Source organism: Zalophus californianus, chromosome 5, assembly GCF_009762305.2.
Source record: "Zalophus californianus isolate mZalCal1 chromosome 5, mZalCal1.pri.v2, whole genome shotgun sequence".
Classification (NCBI taxonomy): Eukaryota; Metazoa; Chordata; class Mammalia; order Carnivora; family Otariidae; genus Zalophus; species Zalophus californianus.
This window is the reverse complement of record NC_045599.1, coordinates 3336414-3356342: the sequence shown is the minus strand read 5'-3', so window position 1 is coordinate 3356342 and position 19929 is coordinate 3336414. Positions and strand designations below refer to the sequence as shown.

Below are 19929 nucleotides of genomic sequence, written 5' to 3'. Positions count from 1 at the left end.
TTTGATGTAGTGTTCCACGATTCATTGTTTGTTCATAACACCCAGTGCTCCATGCAGAATGTGCCCTCTTTAATACCCATCACCAGGCTAACCCATCCCCCTACCCTCCTCCCCTCCAGAACCCTCAGTTTGTTTTTCAGAGTCCATCATCTCTCATGGTTCGTCTCCCCCTCTGACTTACTCCCCTTCATTCTTCCTCTCCTGCTATCTTCTTCTTTTTCTTTTTTCTTAAAATATGTTGCGTTGTTTCAGAAGTACAGATCTGTGATTCAACAGTCTTACACAATTCACAGCGCTCACCGTAGCACATATCTTCCCCAATGTCTATCACCCAGCCACCCCATCCCTCCCACCCCCAACCACTCCAGCAACACTCAGTTTGTTTCCTGAGATTAAGAATTCCTCATATCAGTGAGGTCATATGATACATGTCTTTCTCTGATTGACTTATTTCACTAAGCATAACACCCTCCAGTTCCATCCACGTCGTTGCAAATGGCAAGATCTCATTCCTTTTGATGGCTGCATAATATTCCATTGTGTATATATACCACATCTTCTTTATCCATTCATCTGTCGATGGACACAAAGATGGCTTTCTTAACACAGAGAAACAAACACAGAGATTTAGACAAAATGAGACAAAGAAATATATCCCAAATGAAAACCAGAACAGAATCACCAAGAGACCAAAATGAAACAGAGTTAAGTAATATGCCTAAAAAGGAATCTAAAGTAATAATCATAAAGATATTAATGGGATTTTACAAAAGAGTGAGCACAGCAGGAGACCCTTAACAAAGATATAGAAAACAGGAAAAAAAAACAGAGATGAAGAACATACTAACTGAAATTTAAAATGCAGATGGAATAAACAACATGCAAGAGGAAGCAGAATGAATCAGCAAACTGGAGGACAGAATAATAGGAAGTAATGAAGCTGAGCAGCTGAGAAAAAAAATGAGAATAGAATTAGGGAACTCAGCAATAACATCAAGTGCAATAATATCTGTGTATAGGGATCTAAGAAAAAGAAGATGGAGAAAAGGTGACCAAAAATGTTTTTGGAGAAATAATAACCAATGACTTCCCAAATAAGGAGAAGGAAACAGAATTCCAGATCCAGGAGACACAGAGAACCCTCAGTAAAGTCCACATCAAGACAAATATTATTGGAGTCTTCCTCTCTACCTTCAGGGAGTACTATCTGAGCAGCATAGCTCAGATGCTGTTTCCCTAGCTCTAGGCACAGTCTTGGTGATCTCAGTCATACTTTCAAGCCAGGTGGATGGAGAGCATCAAGGATACTCGGTTGCCTTTGGGTTCCTGTGCCAGAAGCCACACCAGCACGTTCCAGTGAGCTCCATGATCAACCTGGATCCCAATATAGGCCTGAACTCACAACCCCAAGATCAAGACCTGAGCTGAGATCAAGAGATGGATGTTTAACTACTGACCTATCCAGTTTCCAAAGGCTCACATCCATTGAAAGCTTTGTTTTTCCAACTTGTCAAATTGAAGCATGCTGTTTGCTATATTGCAAAGCACTGGGCGGAGTAAGATGGCGGAGGAGTAGGAGACATGGATTTCGTCTGGTCTCAGGAATTCAGCTGAATAGGGATCAAACCATTCTGAACACCTACGAACTCAACAGGAGATCGAAGAGGAGAGTAGCAACAACTCTCTGAACAGAGAAGCGACCACTTACTGGAAGGTAGGACGTGTGGAGAAGTGAATCCGAGGCGATATTCGGGAGGATAGACGGCAGGGGAGGGGCCTCCGCCAGCCGCTTCTGGCAAGTGATAGAGCCGCGGAGCACAAAATCGGACCTTTTAGAAATTGGCTCGGCTGAGGGACGTCGCTGCAGTGGCTAAGCAGGGGGTGGAATCCTCCTGGGACAGTGTGGCCTCAGGACCCTTGGGGTCACAGAAAGACCAGGGGTGCCTGATTGCGCCAGAGCTCCCAGGTATCAGAGCGGGGAAGCTGGCTGCAGAGACGGAGCTGAGGCGCAGGCTCTCAGCTCGGGGTGGCCATAAACTGTGATCCGCGGCCCAGTCGGGGCACGGCTCCTCCAGCAGGGACCCAACAAGCGGCAGATCCGGGGAGACTCCCCTTCCTCCCCCAGGAGGAGTGGCACGGGAACGCACCGCAGGGATCTTCTGGGTTTGCAGACTTCACACGGGGTCGGGTGCCAGAGATAGCAACGCTCGGTCACAGGCCGGGTGACCAGGGAGTGCGGCTGGAGACCGGGGTGACGGGAGTGTCTGCTTTTCTCTGGGGGCACACTGAGGAGCGGGGCCCCGAGTTCTCAGCTCCTCCGGGTGGAGATTGGGAGGCCACCATTTTTGCCCTGGTCCTCCAAAGCTGTGCCAAGAGCTTGCAGGGAACAAAAGCTCCTGAGAGCAAACCCGAGCAGCTTCCTTAGCCTGGACCGACAAGGGCGGGGCAATTCAGCCTCCGGCAAAGACATTTGGAACCACAGCAAAAGGCCCCTACCCCAGAAGATCAGCACAAACAGCCAGCAAGCCGAGACAAAGTTTACTGATCAAGGAGAACGGGAGAACTCCAGCGCTAGGGGAACACTGCACATAGAATTCATGGCTTTTTTTTTACCATGATTCATTAGTTCACCAAAGTTAATTTTTGTTAACTGTTTTTTTTTTATTTTTCTTTTTCCCTTTTTCAACCAACATCTTATCAATCCTTTTAAAAAAAAACATTTTTTATTTTTCATTTTTAGAGTCATATTTTATCCCTTCATAGTAGTTACCCTTATTATTGGCATATATATATAAGTTGTTCTCTCTTTAAAATTTTGAGATACAGTTTCTTCTAACAGATAAAAATATACCCTAAATCACTAGTGTATGGCTTTGTTCTAGTCTCCTGCCTGATCACATTCTCTCCCTTTTTCCTTTTTTTTTTTCTTAAATCTTCTTTCTTTTTTCAAACAACTTCTTATCTTATCAAGTCCTTTTATAAAATCTTTTATAATTGTCATCTTTACAGTCATCTTCCATCCCTTCATTGTATCAACCCTTATTTTGTACATATATGTCTTTCTTCCTTTAAAATTTTAGGAGGCACTTTTTTCTAACAGACCAAAATACGCCCAAAATCTAGTGTGTGGCACTGATCTATGCACTAGCCTGATCATATTTGATCATATTCTGCTTTTTTTGTATTGTTCTGTTTTTGTTTTTATCTTTTTTTTTCTTTTTATTTCTCTTTCTTTTTTCTTTCTTTCCCTTTCTTTTCCCCTGGTTTCAGGTCTTTTCTGATTTGTATACAGTATATTTTCTGGGGACGTTGTAAACCTGTTAACATTTTGTTCTCTCATTCATCTATTCTCCTCTGGACGAAATGACAAGACGAAAAAAATCACCTCAGCAAAAAGAACAAGGGGTAGTACCGTCAGCCAGGGACCTACTCAATACGGACATTAGTATGATGTCGGACCTAGAGTTCAGAATCATGACTTTAAAGATACTAGCTGGGCTTGAAAAAAGCGTGGAAGTTATTAGAGAAACCCTTTCTGGAGAAATAAAAGAACTAAAATCTAACCAAGTCGAAATCAAAAAGGCTATTGATGAGGTGCAATGAAAAATGGGGGCACTAGGTGCTAGGATAAATGAGGCAGAAGAGAGAATCAGTGATATAGAAGACCAAATGATGGAAAATAAAGAGGCTGAGAAAAAGAGAGAGAAACAACTACAGGATCACGAGGGCAGAATTCGAGAGATAAGTGATACGATAAGATGAAACAACATTAGAATAATTGGGATCCCAGAAGAAGAAGAGAGAGAGAGAGAGGGGCAGAATGTATATTGGAGCAAATTATAGCAGAGAACTTCCCTAATGTGGGGAAGGAAACAGGCATCAAAATCCAGGAGGCACAGAGAACCCCTCGCAAAATCAATAAAAATAGGTCAACACCCTGACATCTAATAGTAAAACTTACGAGTCTCAGAGACAAAGAGAAAATCCTGAAAGCAGCTCGGGAGAAGAGATATGTAACCTACAATGGTAGAAACATTAGATTGGCAACAGACCTATCCACAGAGACCTGGCAGGCCAGAAAGGACTGGCATGATATCTATAGAGCACTAAACGAGAAAAATATGCAGCCAAGAATACTATATCCAGCTAGGCTATCATTGAAAATAGAAGGAGAGGTAAAAAGCTTCCAGGACAAACAAAAACTAAAGGAATTTGCAAACACAAAACCAGCCCTAAAAGAAATATTGAAAGGGGTCCTCTAAGCAAAGAGAGAGCCTAAAAGAAGCAGAGATCAGAAAGGAACACAGACAATATACAGTCACAGTCACCTTAAAGGCAATACAATGGCACTAAATTCAGATCTTTCAATAGTTACTCTGAATGTAAATGGGCTAAATGTCCCAATCAAAAAACACAGGCTATCAGATTGGATTAAAAAAGAAGACCCATCCATATGCTGTCTGCAAGAGACTCATTTTAGACCCAAAGACAGCCCACATTGAAAGTGAGGGGGTGGAAAACCATTTACCATGCTAATGGACACCACAAGAAAGCTGGTTGGCAATTCTTATATCAGACAAATTAGATTTTAAAATAAAGACTGTAATAAGAGATGAAGAAGGACACTATATCTTACTTAAAAGGCCTATCCAACAAGAAGATCTAACAATTGTAAATATCTGTGCCCCGAACATGGGAGCAGCCAATTATATAAGGCAATTAATAACAAAAGCAAAGAAACACATTGACAACAATATAATAATCGTGGGGGATTTTAACACCCCCCTGACTGAAATGGACAGATCATCTAAGCAAAAGATCAACAAGGAAATAAAGACTTTAAATGACACACTGGACCAAATGGACTTCACAGACATATTCAGAACATTCCATCCCAAAGCAACAGAATACACATTCTTCTCTAGTGCCCATGGAACATTCTCCAGAATGGATCACATCCTAGGTCACAAATCAGGTCTCAACCGGTACCCAAAGATTGGGATCATTCCCTGCACATTTTCAGACCACAATGCTTTGAAACTAGAACTCAAATCACAAGAGGAAAGTCGGAAAGAACTCAAATACATGGAGGCTAAAGAGCATCCTACTAAGGAATGAATGGGTCAACCAGGAAATTAAAGAAGAATTAAAAAAATTCATGGAAACCAATGAAAATGAAAACACAACTGTCCAAAATCTTTGGGATACAGCCAAGGCAGTCCTGCGAGGAAAGTATATAGCAATACAAGCCTTTCTCAAGAAACAAGAAAGGTCTCAAATACACAACCTAACCCTACACCTAAAGGAGCTGGAGAAAGAACAGCAAATAAAGCCTAAACCCAGCAGGAGAAGAGAAATAATAAAGATCAGAGCAGAAATCAATGAAATAGAAGCCAAAAGAACTGTAGAACAGATTAATGAAACCAGGAGCTGGTTCTTTGAAAGAATTAACAAGATTGATAAACCCCTGCCCAGACTTATCAAAAAGAAAAGAGAAATGACCCAAATCAACAAAATCATGAATGAAAGAGGAGAGATCACAACCAACACCAAAGAAATACAAACAATTATAGGAACATATTATGAGAAACCCTATGCCAGCAAATTAGATAACCTGGAAGAAATGGGTGCATTCCTAGAAATGTATCCACTACCAAAACTGAACCAGGAAGAAATATAAAACCTGAACAGACCTATAACCACTAAGGAAATTGAAGCAGTCATCCAAAATCTCCCAACAAACAAAAGCCCAGGGCCAGATGGCTTCCCCGGGGAATTCTATCAGACATTAAAAGAAGAATTAATACCTATTCTCCTGAAACTGTTCCAAAAAATAGAAATGGAAGGACAACTTCCAAACTCATTTTATGAGGCCAGCATTACTTTGATCCCAAAACCAGACAAAGACCCCATCAGAAAGGAGAATTACAGACCAATATCCTTGATGAACATGGATGCAAAAATTCTCACCAAAATACTAGCCAATAGGATCCAACAGTACATTAAAAGGATTATTCACCATGACCAAGTGGGATTTATCCCTGGGCTTCAAGGTTGGTTCAACATCCGCAAATCAATCAACGTGATACAATACATTAACAAAAGAAAGAACAAGAGTCATATGATCCTCTCAATAGATGCAGAAAAAGCATTTGACAAAGTACAGCATCCTTTCTTGATCAAAACTCTTCAGAGTATGGGTTAGAGGGTACATACCTCAATATCATAAAAGCCATCTAAGAAAAACCTGCAGCGAATATCATTCTCAATGGGGAAAGACTGAGAGCTTTCCCCCTAAGGTCAGGAACGTGGCAGGGATGTCCACTCTCACCACTGCTATTCAACATAGTATTAGAAGTCCTAGCCACAGCAATCAGACAACAACAAGAAATCAATGCATCCAAATTGGCAAAGAGGAAGTCAAACTCTCACTCTTTGCAGATGATATGATACTGTATGTGGAAAATCCCAAAGACTCCACCCCAAAACTGCTAGAACTCATACGGGAATTCAGTAAAGTAGCAGGATATAAAATCAATGCAAAGATATCAGTGGCATTCCTATACACCAGCAACAAGACAGAAGAGAGACAAATCAAGGAGTCGATCCCATTTACAATTGCACCCAAAAGCATAAGATACCTAGGAATAAATTTAACCAAGGAGGCAAAGGATCTGTACTCAGAAAACTATAAAATACTCATGAAAGAAATTGAAGAAGACACAAAGAAATGGAAAAACGTTCCATGCTCATGGATTGGAAGAACAAATATTGTGAAGATGTCAATGCTACCTAGAGCAATCTACACATTCAATGCAATCCCCATCAAAATACCATCCACTTTTTTCAAAGAAATGGAACAAATAATCCTAAAGTTTGTATGAAACCAGAAGAGACCCCGAATAGCCAGAGGAATCTTGAAAAAGAAAAGCAAAGCTGGCGGCATCACAATTCCGGATTTCTAGCTCTATTACAAAGCTGTCATCATCAAGACAGTATGGTACTGGTACAAAAACAGACACATAGATCAATGGAATAGAATCGAGAGCCCAGAAATGGACCCTCAACTCTATGGTCAACTTATCTTTGATAAATGAGGAAAGAATGTCCAATGGAATAAAGACAGTCTCTTCAACAAATGATGTTGAGATCATTGGACAGCCACATGCAGAAGAATGATACTGGACCATTTCCTTACACCACACATAAAATAGACTCCAAATGGTTGAAAGACCTAAACATGAGACAGGAGTCCATCAAAATCCTAGAGGAGAACACAGGTAGTAACCTCTTCGACCTCAGCTGCAGCAACTTCTTCCTAGAAACATCGCCAAAGGCAAGGGATGCAAGGGCAAAAATGAACTATTGGGATTTCATCAAGATCAAAACTTTTGCACAGCAAAAGAAACAGTCCACAAAACCGAAAGACAACCGAGAGAATGGGAGAAAATATTTGCAAATGACGTATCAGATAAAGGGCTCGTATCCAAAATCTATAAAGAACTTATCAAACTCAACACCCAAAGGTCAAATAATCCAATGAAGAAATGGGCAGATGACATGAACAGACATTTTTCCAAAGAAGACATCCAAATGGCCAACAGGCACATGAAAAAGTGCTCAACATCGTTCGGCCTCAGGGAAATCCAAATCAAAACCTCAATGAGATACCCCTCACACCAGTCAGAATGGCTAGAATTAACCAGTCAGGAAACGACAGATGTTGTCTGGGATGCGGAGAAAGGGGAACCCTCCTACACTGTTGGTGGGAATGCAAGCTGGTGCAACCACTCTGGGAAACAGTATGGAGGTTCCTCAAATAGTTCAAAATAGAGCTACAATATGATCCAGCAATTGCACTACTGGGTATTTACCCCAAAGGTACAAATGTAGGGATCCGAAGGGGTACGTGCACCCCAATGTTTATGGCAGCAATGTCCACAATAGCCAAACTGTGGAAAGAGCCAAGATGTCCATCGACAAACGAATGGATAAAGAAGATGTGGTATATGTTCACAATGGAATATTAGGCAGACATAAAACGAATGAGATCTTGCCATTTGCAACGACATGGATGGAACTGGATGGTGTCATGCTGAATGAAAGAAGTCAATCAGAGAAAGACATGTATTAATGACCTCACTGATATGAGGAATTTTTAACCTCAGGAAACAAACTGAGTGTTGCTGGAGTGGTGGGGGGTGGAAGGGATGGGGTGGCTTGGTGATAGGCATTGGGTAGGGTATGTGCTATGGTGAGCGCTGTGAATTGTGCAAGACTGTTGAATCACAGATCTGTACTTCTGAAACAAATAATGCAATATATGTTAAGAAAAAAAAAAGAAGAAGAAGATAGCAGGAGGGGAAGAATGAAGGGGAGTAAGTTGGAGGGGGAGACGAACCATGAGAGACGATGGACTCTGAAAAACAAACTGAGGTGGATATGAATCCAGGAAAACACAGTTAAATCCAATGTGAACCTTTTGGATTTTTGGAAAAACCCTAGGCTTTATTCTAAAAGTTTACGGTTTTATCTATTTAGCAATTTGATGCATTTAATTTAATTTTTATATATAGTGTAAGGTCATGGTTTGATTTCGTTATTTGCATGTGGATATCCAGGTTTCTCTGCACAGTGGTTTTTTGAAAAGACAACCCCACTGAATGGTTTGCTGACTCTTGAGAAAATCACTTGACCACATATGTGAAGTATTTATTCTGATATATCTACTTTATTGGTTTGTATCTGTGTTTATGGCATTACTACACTGTTCTTATTATAATAGTGTTTTTGTTAAGTTTTTGATCAGAAAGAGTGAGTTCTCCAATTATTTCATGATTGTTTTGGCTGTCCAGGGTAACTTGAGCCTATATATTAATTCTAGGGTGTATTTTTTTATTTCTGTAAAATCTTCTTTTGGGATTATGATAGGCATTTCATTGAATATGCAGTTTGCTTATGGTAGGTCGGGGTGGTTGTTTATGCAGGACAAATCATCGAAACCTCCATCCATACAATACACTAAGTATTTTATTGTTTTGGATGGTATTACAAATGTAACTTACATTATTTTTAATTTAAATTCAATTAGCCAACATATTGAACATCATTCAGATGTAGAGCTTAGGGATTTCATCATTTGCATATAACACCCTGTGCTCATCACATCACATGCCCTCCTTAATACCCATCACTGAGTTACCCCATTGCCCCCACCTACCTCCCCTCCAGCAACCCACAATTTAAAAAAACTTCTTACCACTATACATTATTTATGTATAGAAGTGATTTTGTATATACAAATGATTTTGTATCCTGAAACTTTACTAAATTTGTTTAATAGTTCTAACATATTTTGTAGACTCTTTAGAATTTTCTACATATAAGATCATGTTTCCAAACCAAGATAACTTTACTTCTTTATTTCCAATTTGGATTTTGTTTTTGCCTAATTGCTCTGGTTATACTTCCAGTATGATTTATATCAGTTTAATATTTTATTCAAGTAATGTAAGAACATGATCTCAACAACCCATAAGGTAAAACAATGGTCCCATTACCCACCCCTGATCTCCAAGGAAAATATTTCATATTATTTTACCACCTTTTGTTTCTATTTTCCACCAATATTTTTATCTTTAATAAATTCTAAATACCATCTCTTTTTTTTATTTTTTTAAAGATTTTATTTATTTATTTGACAGAGAGAGATAGCAAGAGAGGGAACACAAGCAGGGGGAGTGGGAGAGGAGAAGCAGGCTCTCCGCCGAGCAGGGAGCCCGATGCGGGGCTCGATCCCAGGACCCTGGGATCATGACCTGAGCTGAAGGCAGATGCTTAACGACTGAGCCACACAGGTGTCCCTAAATACCATCTCTTGACTCATCTCTCCAGCCATGGGGGATGGAGAAATTCCCCCACCATATATAACTCCAACTCATTTTTCCTTTTCCCATCCTTTCAAAATAGTTACATCCCATTTTTTTATTTAAATTCAATTAGCCAATATATAGTACATCACTGGTTTTTGATATAATGTTCAATAATTCATCAGTTCATTATAACACCCAGTGCTCATCATATCATGTACCCTCGTTAAGGCCCATCACCCAGTAACCCCAACCCCGCACCCACCTCCCTTTCCACAACCCTCAGTTTGTTTCCCAGAGTCAAGAGTCACATGGTTTGTCTCCCTCTCTGATTTTTTCTCATTCAGTACCCCACACCCCTATTTTTCTCTGCACTGTTTCTTATATTCCACATATGAGTGAAACCATATGATAATTGTCTTTCTTTGATTGACTTATTTCACTTAGCATAATACCCAACAGTACCATTCATGTCATGGTAGGTATTCATCATTTATGATGGTTCAGTAATATTCCATTTTATATATGGACCACACCTTCTTTATCCATTCATCTGTTGAAGGACATCTTAACTCCTCCCACAGTTTGGCTATTGTGAACATTGCTGCTATGAACATTGGGGTGCATATGGCCCTTCTTTACTATATCTGTATGTTTGAGATAAATACCCAGTAGTGCAATTGCTGGGTCAAAGGGTAGCTCTATTTTTAAGGACTTGAGGAACCTCTATACTATTTTCCAGAGTGGCTATACCAGCGTCCATTCCCACTAACAATGTAAGAGGGTTTCCCTTTCTCCACACCCTCACCAACACTTGTGTTTTCCTGTCTTATTAATGTTTGCCATTCTAACTGGTGTAAGGTGGTATCTCATTGTGATTTTGATTTGTATTTCCCTGATGGCAAGTGATGTGGAGCATTTTTTCATGTGTTTCTTAACCATTTGTCTTCTTTGGAGAAGTGTCTGTTCATGGCTTCTGCCCATTTCATGTTTAGAATGGCAAGGTTGATGGTATTTTCCATCTTCTAGTATATATTGTTAAGATACCAAAAATAGAAATTGTTATAAAACCTGATATTTTAAATATTTAAAACCTGGGTGGTACAGTCAGTTAAGTATCTGACTCGGTTTTGGCTCAGTTCCTGATCTCCCAGTCATGAGATCGAGCACCATTTGGGTCTCTGTGATCAGTGCAGATTTGCTTGAGGTTCTCTCTCCCTCTCCCCGAGTGCTTGTGCTCTCTAATAAATAAATAAATCTTTGGGGAAAAAATAATACTTTAGTTACTATTTCTATATATAAATACGTTCTTATTTATTTCTCATTATTGCTACTATTATCTCTGTTAAGATATATTTAGGACCATATGTTTATAGGAAATATTGAGCATTTTTAGAAAATGGACTCAAGAAGATAATTAGAATTGTTAAGAAAATATCCTGCAGCGTGCCTGGGTGGCTCAGTCGGTTGAGCGACTGCCTTCGGCTCAGGTCATGATCCTGGAGTCCCAGGATGGAGTCCTACATCTGGCCCCCTGCTCAGTGGGCAGTCTGCTCATCCCTCTGAGCCTCCCCCATCTCATGCTCTCTCTCTCACACTCTCTCTCAAATAAGCAAATAAAATCTTCAAAAAAAGAAAACATCTTGCAATAAAATATTTTTTCATTTCTTCCTGTATTCTGTTTATGCTGTTTGAATATGGTGAACCATATGTATAATATTGAAGAACATTTTCTTTTGATAATATTAACTCCATTATTATTTTTGTTTATGTATTTTTAAAATGACAATAAGCATACACATATTCTTGTATATTAATTCTTGAGTTCTCCTATCTTCTCAAAATGAAGTTTTTCATGTTTTGTTGTTATGTTTTTGGTTTTTGCTTTGTTTTGTTTTTTTACTCTGGTACATTTCTTTCTTCAGTATGTCTTTAGAACTTTGACTTAATCTTTTTTATCATATATAAATATATATGAGTATATAGTTACATATATATTTGCAAGAGCCTTTTGTTTTATCTGACATAATTTTATTTATCTAATGGTATTTATATTGTGAATTAATAACATTTCATACTTTTTTGAACATATGAAACCTACTAAAGAAAATTTTCTGCATTTTCCCAAACATTTTGGCTCATATTTTTTGTGTGTTAGTGAGAGTGTGTGAATATGTCTCTGTGTGTGTGTGCACATATGTATGCATATTCCTGTTTCATGTGGGAGACTTCCTAAAAGCCTGGTATCATTTGGATCTAAAATAATATTTAAGATAAAATGCTACATACTGTGTAGAGCTTGTTCACTTATGATGTCAGTGGCAAATTCCTCCTCACAACTCCATGAGGGTCTTAGGGTACTATTTCCTTTTTTCCACTTAAGTGACTGATCATTCCTTTATCTAAATTCATTTTGTCAAAGGGCCTGAAATATTTTCTCTCATTGTGCTTTTTGTCACCGGTTCTATTTTGACTTATATATATTCTTTATCATCATGATATTTGGTTTTTAAGAGGGAGAAATGACAAATATATGTGATTAATTCTCACACTGATCTAGAATTAGAAAGTTGTAAATAAAAGATTTCATTCATATGTGGAATTTAAGAACCAAAACAAATGATCGTAAGGCCAAAAAAGACAGAGAGAGAGGCAAACCAAGAAACAGATTTTTTAAAAAGATTTTATTTATTTATTTGAGAGAGAGAAAATGAGAGATAGAGAGCATGAGAAGGAAGAGGATCAGAGGGAGAAGCAGACACCCTCCTGAGGAGGGAGCCCAATGTGGGACTCGATCCCGGGACTCCGGGATCATGACCTGAGCCGAAGGCAGTTGCTTAACCATCTGAGCCACCCAGGTGCCCCGAGAAACAGATCTTAATTATACAGAACAAAGGGATAGTAACCAGATGGGAGGTGGATGGGGGATGGGTGAAATAGGGGATGGGGATTAAGAGTGCACCTATTCTGATGAACGTGGGGTGTTGTATGGATGACGGGAATCACTAAGCTGTACCCTTGAGACTAATATTACGCTGTATGTTAAATAACTAGAATTCATACAAAAATTTTTAAAAAGAAAAGCATAAAATGAGTAAGACAAAGTACCATAGAGGAGTGTGTATTGTATAAGTGTTAGAGAAGCAGAGAGACATAAAACAAATGCTATTTTGAAGAACTCTGACAGATTTGTGAAACCTACCATGAGTATGGTGTATAGATATTTAGTTGAAGGGTATCCTTGAACTGTATCATTCAGAAACTGGTTGAGAAGAAGAGAATGATTTATATAAATAGTACTAGACAATAAGACAATTCATTCATGGGTGATATATGCAATTAATGAATTATTGAACACTGCATCAAAAACTAATGATGTACTATACAGTGGCTAACTGAACATAAAAAAAAAGATTCATTCATGATTTCAGAACAGATGAAAGCAATAATTTTACTTGAATTCAAGGATGTTTGATTACATGTTATTGTGTAAAGAGGACTTAAGGAAATATTGCTCCAAAAGAAGGTGATAGGTTGCTGCAGCTTTAGAAGTAAGTCTTAGATATGAAAGAAAAATGATCCTTTATGGGTCATAAATATTTATTCTTAAATATATAATATATATATTTACATTGATTTTCTATGCAAATATTTTGAATAAACATCTGATTTGGCAATACTTGTATTTGTGTACAGTAGTAAAGCATACTTATCCTAATGAATTCTTAACAAATATACAAATGATTTTTTTAAATAACTTTAAAGATTTCTAAGAAAAGGTATAGGCTACTAATACTTGCATCCTCATTTTAATCTCTGGTTCAAAAAGTAAATTGTTTTTGTTGTCATTGTTGTTGTTTTCTAAAATAGAAAAGTTCAGTTATTCACCTAGGAGTTGTAAGATTTTCAATAATACAGTCTGACAACAATGATAAATTCAGAAGATCCTCTTGTTCCATACACTTTTCTGTCTGCTTTTAGGAAAATCCTATCAATGCCTCGTGGAAAATTATAAGCAAACATCAACTGATTTCATCTGATTGGGGTTGTTCCCACCAACAAGAATTGGCCTGTTCCTCTTTATTGTAATTGTTGTTATTTTTCTGATGGCTCTATTTGGCACCCGGCCCATGATTCTCCTCATCTTCCTAGACACCCGTCTCCACACACCCATGTATTTCTTCCTCAGTCAGCTCTCTCCCATTGACCTGAGCTACATCTCCACAATTGTTCCCAAGATGGCTTCGGATTATCTCTCTGGAAACAAGTCTCTCTCCTTCACTGGGTGTGGGGCTCAGAGCTGCTTCTTCTTGACTTTAGCAGGTGCAGAAGCATTGCTCTTGATATCTATGGCCTATGACCGTTATGTGGCTATTTGCTTTCCTCTCCACGCTCCCGTTCGTATGAACAAAAGAGTGTGTGTTCTAATGATAACAGGATCTTGGATAACGGGCTTGGCCAACTCCTGTGCCCACACGGTCTATGCCTTCCGTATCCCCTATTGTCAACCCAGAGCCATCCACCATTTCTGCGGTGATGTCCCCGCCATGTTGACACTGGCCCGCGTGGACACCTGGGCTTATGAGTGCACAGTGTTTGGGAGCACCATTCTCTTCCTTGTGTTTCCTTTCGTTGGCATCACATGTTCCTACGGACGGGTCCTCCTTCCAATCTGCCGCACGCAGTCAACAGAGGGGAGGAAGAAGACCTATCCAACCTGCAGCAGCCACCTCACTGTGGTCACTTTATACTTTGTACCCTTTGCTTACGCTCATCTATGCCCAAGGGCCTTCCGATCTCCCACAGAGGACAAGGTCCTGGCTGTCTTCTACACCGTCCTGACCCCAATGCTCAACCCCATCATCTACAGCCTGAGAAACAAGGAGGTGATGGGGACCCTGAGAAGAGTGATTCAGAGAATCTGCTTTGTGAAAATATAGACACGTTTTTTGCATATGTACCAAACATTGATTATAAGTCCATTCCTCAGTTTGCAGTAAATAAAATATTATTTTATGCTTAGAGTGGAAGGACTAAAATCAGAAGAGAGGACAATTACTCAGTGCGCCTGGGTGGCTCAGATGGTTAGGTGTCTGCCTTTGGCTCAGGTCATGATCCCAGGGTCCTGGGATCCAGCCCCACATCAGGTTCCTGCCTCAGCAGGGAGCCTTCTTCTTCCTCTCCCTCTGCCTCTTCCCCTGCTCATGTGCTCTCTCTCTGTATCTCTGTCTCAGATGAAAAAATAAAAATATATATTAAAAAAAGAAGAAGAAGAAAATCACTCGTGTCTGGACAAAATTGTCTTGCAAATGTATCTGTATTTATGAGCCTTTTTTTTTCTTTATGGTGCTTTTTCTCGTAAGTTTCAAATGCACTCGTTTTTTGCTAATATGTTTTCTATGAAAATGGTTCTTAGTCATGTAGAAAAAATGGAAACTGTCTAAATGAAGTTGTCAGACATAAAAGTTCTAGTATTTTCAATTTATTTTCCAAAACAGATAACCAGAAAATAAATATTTCCTTAATATCTAGATCTAATTGAAAGTCAGAAAAATTCTTTATCTTCTCATAGTAGGCTCGTGACTTATCTGTGCCAATTACTACCTTTTTTTTCAATTTAAGGTAATTTAGCTTTAGAAAGATTTAGCTAAGACTTCATCAGGGATTCTAAAGTCCTTATGCCATTCTGAACAAAATATAATAAGTTTATGGTCCTTTTATGGAGATGAATCCTAGGAAATTGATTTCATATCAGGTATTCCTCAAGAAAAGTAAAAGGACTTGCATATGCCAGCAGAAATCAAGAAATTGTGAGGTCAATTATAAGCTGAGTGGGTCAAAAGTTTAGTGTAGTTATTAGGAATTAAGAATTTCAAGGACAATCTCCACACTGTATACATACACAGTGGTCACTGCTATCCTGTGTTAGAACATGTCTGCCATGTAATATTTTATTTTTCACTCAATACATTTCATAGTTTTATTGAAACAGGTTGGGGAAAGTCAGCTTCTGTACAACAATTTTATTCATTGATAAATCACTTTTCAAAACTGATACCACTGTTAAATCTAACAGAAACCTTTCAAATTAATTGAACTTCCTGGGTAGATTGTTATTGTTGTTCATCAGTAGTAAGTGAAGAAATACTCTTCACTTTCTCAGGTTTGGCAGAGAAGAGACATGCCACATCCTGAATAATTTATAGGGCAGAGCACAAAAAAAAAATGAGGACACATGTTCAAAAAGCACGTGGCTAATCTATAAAGAATTTTTTCATAACACTTGAGTAATATCTACTAAATGCAATACAAATGACAACAGTAATTTTGTGTCATAATTTTATATATACTGAATTGTAATACACTGTTCTGTGATGTCTTCATTGGTAATAAGATTTTTTTGGCTTACTTTTCTCCAAATTTATTTTTACAGAAATTTATTCTCTTAGGAACTTCATTTTTCTGACAATGGACTTGAAAATGTTGTTAGTCATTGCTTGCAAAAGATAAGCTGCAATCAATTTTTGCTGATTTTTAATTTTGAGAAGAGTCTTTAGGTTTATGTTATTGGACTTATTTGGAGTATATATGCATGGTGAAAACATTGGACTGAATGTCTGATACATTATATCCAAATATAAATTTTAGTACAGGTAGCTTTGATTTTTCTCCAGGAGATTCTTTTTCCCTAAAAACATTATTTAATAAATCGATTTCAACCCATCAATTTATACATTAATCTCAACTTGCTTTTAAGTATAAATTTAATTTTAATGAATCCTTTCTAATTTCTGATAATTTGTGGTCTTTATATAGGATGTGGAAGTCACTTCATGTTTCAAAACCCATTTATTCATTTCGCCACTGTGTCTTCAATGAGAAGGCAAATTGCTGTTATTTTTTTTCTTTCTGGTTTCTGAAAGCTTATATAAAATATTTTTCCATCAGTAATATATTAATTTTTAAATATGTTAAAGATTTTTAAATTGTATATTTATTTATAAGCCTGTTTGCACTGATTTTGCAATGTTGCAGCACTTTTTAAAACTATAGATTTTGGATTATTTTATTAATTCTAATAACTTTCTGACATACTTTATTGCAACGACAATATGTGTGCTTTCCTTTTGTGATAATTTACTGACAAAGATTACTGCTTAAGGGATGCCTGGGTGGCTCAGTCGGTTAGGTGTCTGCCTTCAGCCCAGGTCATGATCTCAGAGTCCTTGGATCAAGTCCCATGTATGGGCTCCTTGCTCCGCGGGCAGCCTGCTTCTCCCTCTGCTGCTCCCACTGCTTGTGCTCTCTCACTCTGACAAATAAAAATAAAATCTTAAAAAAAAAAAAGATTACTGATTAAGCTCCATAGCAATTCCATACTAGCTCTCAGGCTGGATAGTCAATAATTTTGTAAATGACCTAAGAATGGGCGGTGGGATGGAAGTCCGCCCGTGCCCCCACCATGCATCACTGGGTTGTCAGGCCGAGCTCCTTCTCTCTCCTGGCTGTGGGTCCTTCCACCATTGTTGCTTCCTCTGCAGTTGCTGCTGTCATCACTGTCCCCAGTCTGTCCCCGTCCCAACAGAGCTACTCCCTTGGGGTCCTTGGCACTTGAGCAAGATGTGTGTGTTCCTATGAGGAGGCCAGGGTGACTGCTGTGTGAGCATACTGCCTGAGCCCATATGTGCAGGCGCAGTTGCTGGACCAAATTCACACGCCAGTGCTACCCCAGCACCTCTGCTCACATGCAGACTCAGAGAGAACATTGTTAAGAACTTTAAGATGGCTAGGGGCACCTGGGTGGCTCAGTTATTAAGTGTTTGCTTTCAGCCAGTTCATGACTCCAGGGTCCTGGGATCGAGCCCCACATGAGGATGCCTGCTTAGCGGGAAGCCTACTTCTCCCTCTCCCACTCCCTATGCTTGTGCTCCTGCTCTCGCTATCTCTCTCTCTGTCAAATAAATAAAATCTTTTTTCTTTGATTTTTAAATTTTATTATGTTATGTAAGTCACCATACAATACATCATTAGTTTTGGATGTGGTGATCCAGGATCCATTGTTTTCATGTAACACCGGTGCTCCATGCAGTACTGCCCTCTTTAATACCTATCACCGGGCTAACCAACACCCCTGCCCCCTCCCCTCTAAAACCCTGTTTGTTTCTCAGAGTCCATAGTCTCTGATCATTCATCTTTCCCTCCGATTCCCCCAGCCTTCATTTTTCCCTTCCTTCCCCTAATGTCCTCCATGCTATTCCTTATGTTCTACAAATAATTGAAACCATATGATAATTGACTTTCTCTACTTGACTTATTTCACTTAGCATAATCTCCTCCAGTCCCATCCATGTTGATGGAAAAGTTGGGTATTCATCCTTTCTGATGGCTGAGTAATATTCCATTGTATATATGGACCACATCTTTATCCATTCATCTGTTGAAGGGCATCTCGGCTCTTTCCACAGTTTGGTTATTGCAGACATTGCTATGAACATTGGGGTGCATATGGACCTTCTTTTCACTACATCTGTGTCTTTGGGGTAAACACCCAGGAATGCAATTGCTGAGTCTTAGGGTAGCTCTATTTTTAATTTTTTGAGGCACCTCCACACTATTTTCCAAAGTGGCTGTACCAACTTGCATTCCCACCAACAGTGTAAGAGGGTTCCCCTTTCTCCACAACCTCTCCAACATTTGTTGTTTCTTTCCCTGTCCATTTTTGCCATTGTAACTGCTGTATGGTGGTATCTCAATGTGGTTTTGATTTGAATTTCCCTGATGGCTAATGATGAACATTTTTTCATGTGTCTATTAGCTATTTGTATGTCTTCTTCAGAGAAGTGTCTTTTCATGTCTTCTGTCCATTTTTGGACTTGATTATTTGTTTTTTGGGTGTTGAGTTTGAGAAGTTCTTTATAGATCTTGGCTACCAGCCCTTTACCGGTAGTGTCATTTGCAAATATCTTCTCCCATTCTGTGGGTTGCCTCCTAGTTTTGTTGACTGTTTCTTTGGCTGTGCAGAAGCTTTTTATATTGATGAAGTCCCAAAAGTTCATTTTTGCCTTTGTTTCCCTAGCTTTTGGAGATATATCTTGAAAGAAGTTGCTGTGGCCGATGTCAAAGAGGTTACTGTCCTTGTTCTCCTCCAGGATTTTGGTGGATTCCTGTCACACATTGAGGTCTTTCATCCATTTTGAGTTTATCTTTGTGTATGGTGTTAGAGAATGGTCGAGTTTCATTCTTCTGCATGTGGCTGTCCAATTTTCCCAGCACCATTTATTGAAGAGACTGTCTTTTTTCCATTGCATGTTTTTTTTTCCTGCTTTGTCGAAGAATATTTGAGCATAGAGTTGAAGGTCCATATCTGGGCTCTCTATCCTCCTCCATTTGTCTATATGTCTGTTTTTGTGCCAGTACCATGCTGTCTTGGTGATGACAGCTTTATAATGTCACTTGAAATCAGGCAACATGATGCCCCCAGCTTTGTGTTTCTTTTTCAACATTTCTGTTGTGATTCGAGATCTTTTCTGGTTCCATACACATTTTCGGATCGTTTGTTCCAGCACTTTGAAAAATGTCATTGGAGTTTTGATTGGCATGGCATTGAAAGTATAGATTGCTCTGGGTAGCACAGACATTTTAACAATGTTTATTCTTCTGATCCATGAGCATGGAATATTTTTCCATCTTTTTGTGCCTTCTTCAATTTCTTTCATGAGTGTTCTGTAGTTCCTAGAGTAGAGATTCTTTACCTATTTGGTTAGGTTTATTCCGAGGTATCTTATGGTTTTTGGTGCTATTGTAAATGGAATCATTTCTCTAATTTCTCTTTCTACACTTGCATTGTTAGTGTATAAGAAAGGAATTGATTTCTGTGCATTGATTTTGTATCCTGCCACATTACTGAATTGCTGTATGAGTTCTAGTAATTTGGGGGTGGAGTCTTTTGGGTTTTCCACATAAAGTATCATGTCATCACAAACAATGAATCATGGAACACTACATCACAAACTAATGATGTAATGTATGGTGATTAACATAACAATAAAAATTAAATAAA

At 38.8% G+C, this 19929-nt stretch overlaps 1 protein-coding gene across 1 annotated transcript in view; it reads left to right on the top strand.

Moving 5' to 3' along the window:
• LOC113929117 (olfactory receptor 2L5-like) overlaps positions 1-14940 on the top strand; it is an 85483-nt gene extending 70543 nt beyond the window's left edge. The window contains exon 3 of the mRNA XM_027605755.1: positions 13851-14940. Coding sequence (XP_027461556.1) covers positions 13976-14809 — 834 coding nt within the window. The 5' untranslated portion in view covers positions 13851-13975 and the 3' untranslated portion in view covers positions 14810-14940. The remainder of the gene's footprint in view (positions 1-13850) is intronic.
• The last annotated feature ends 4989 nt before the right edge of the window (positions 14941-19929 follow it).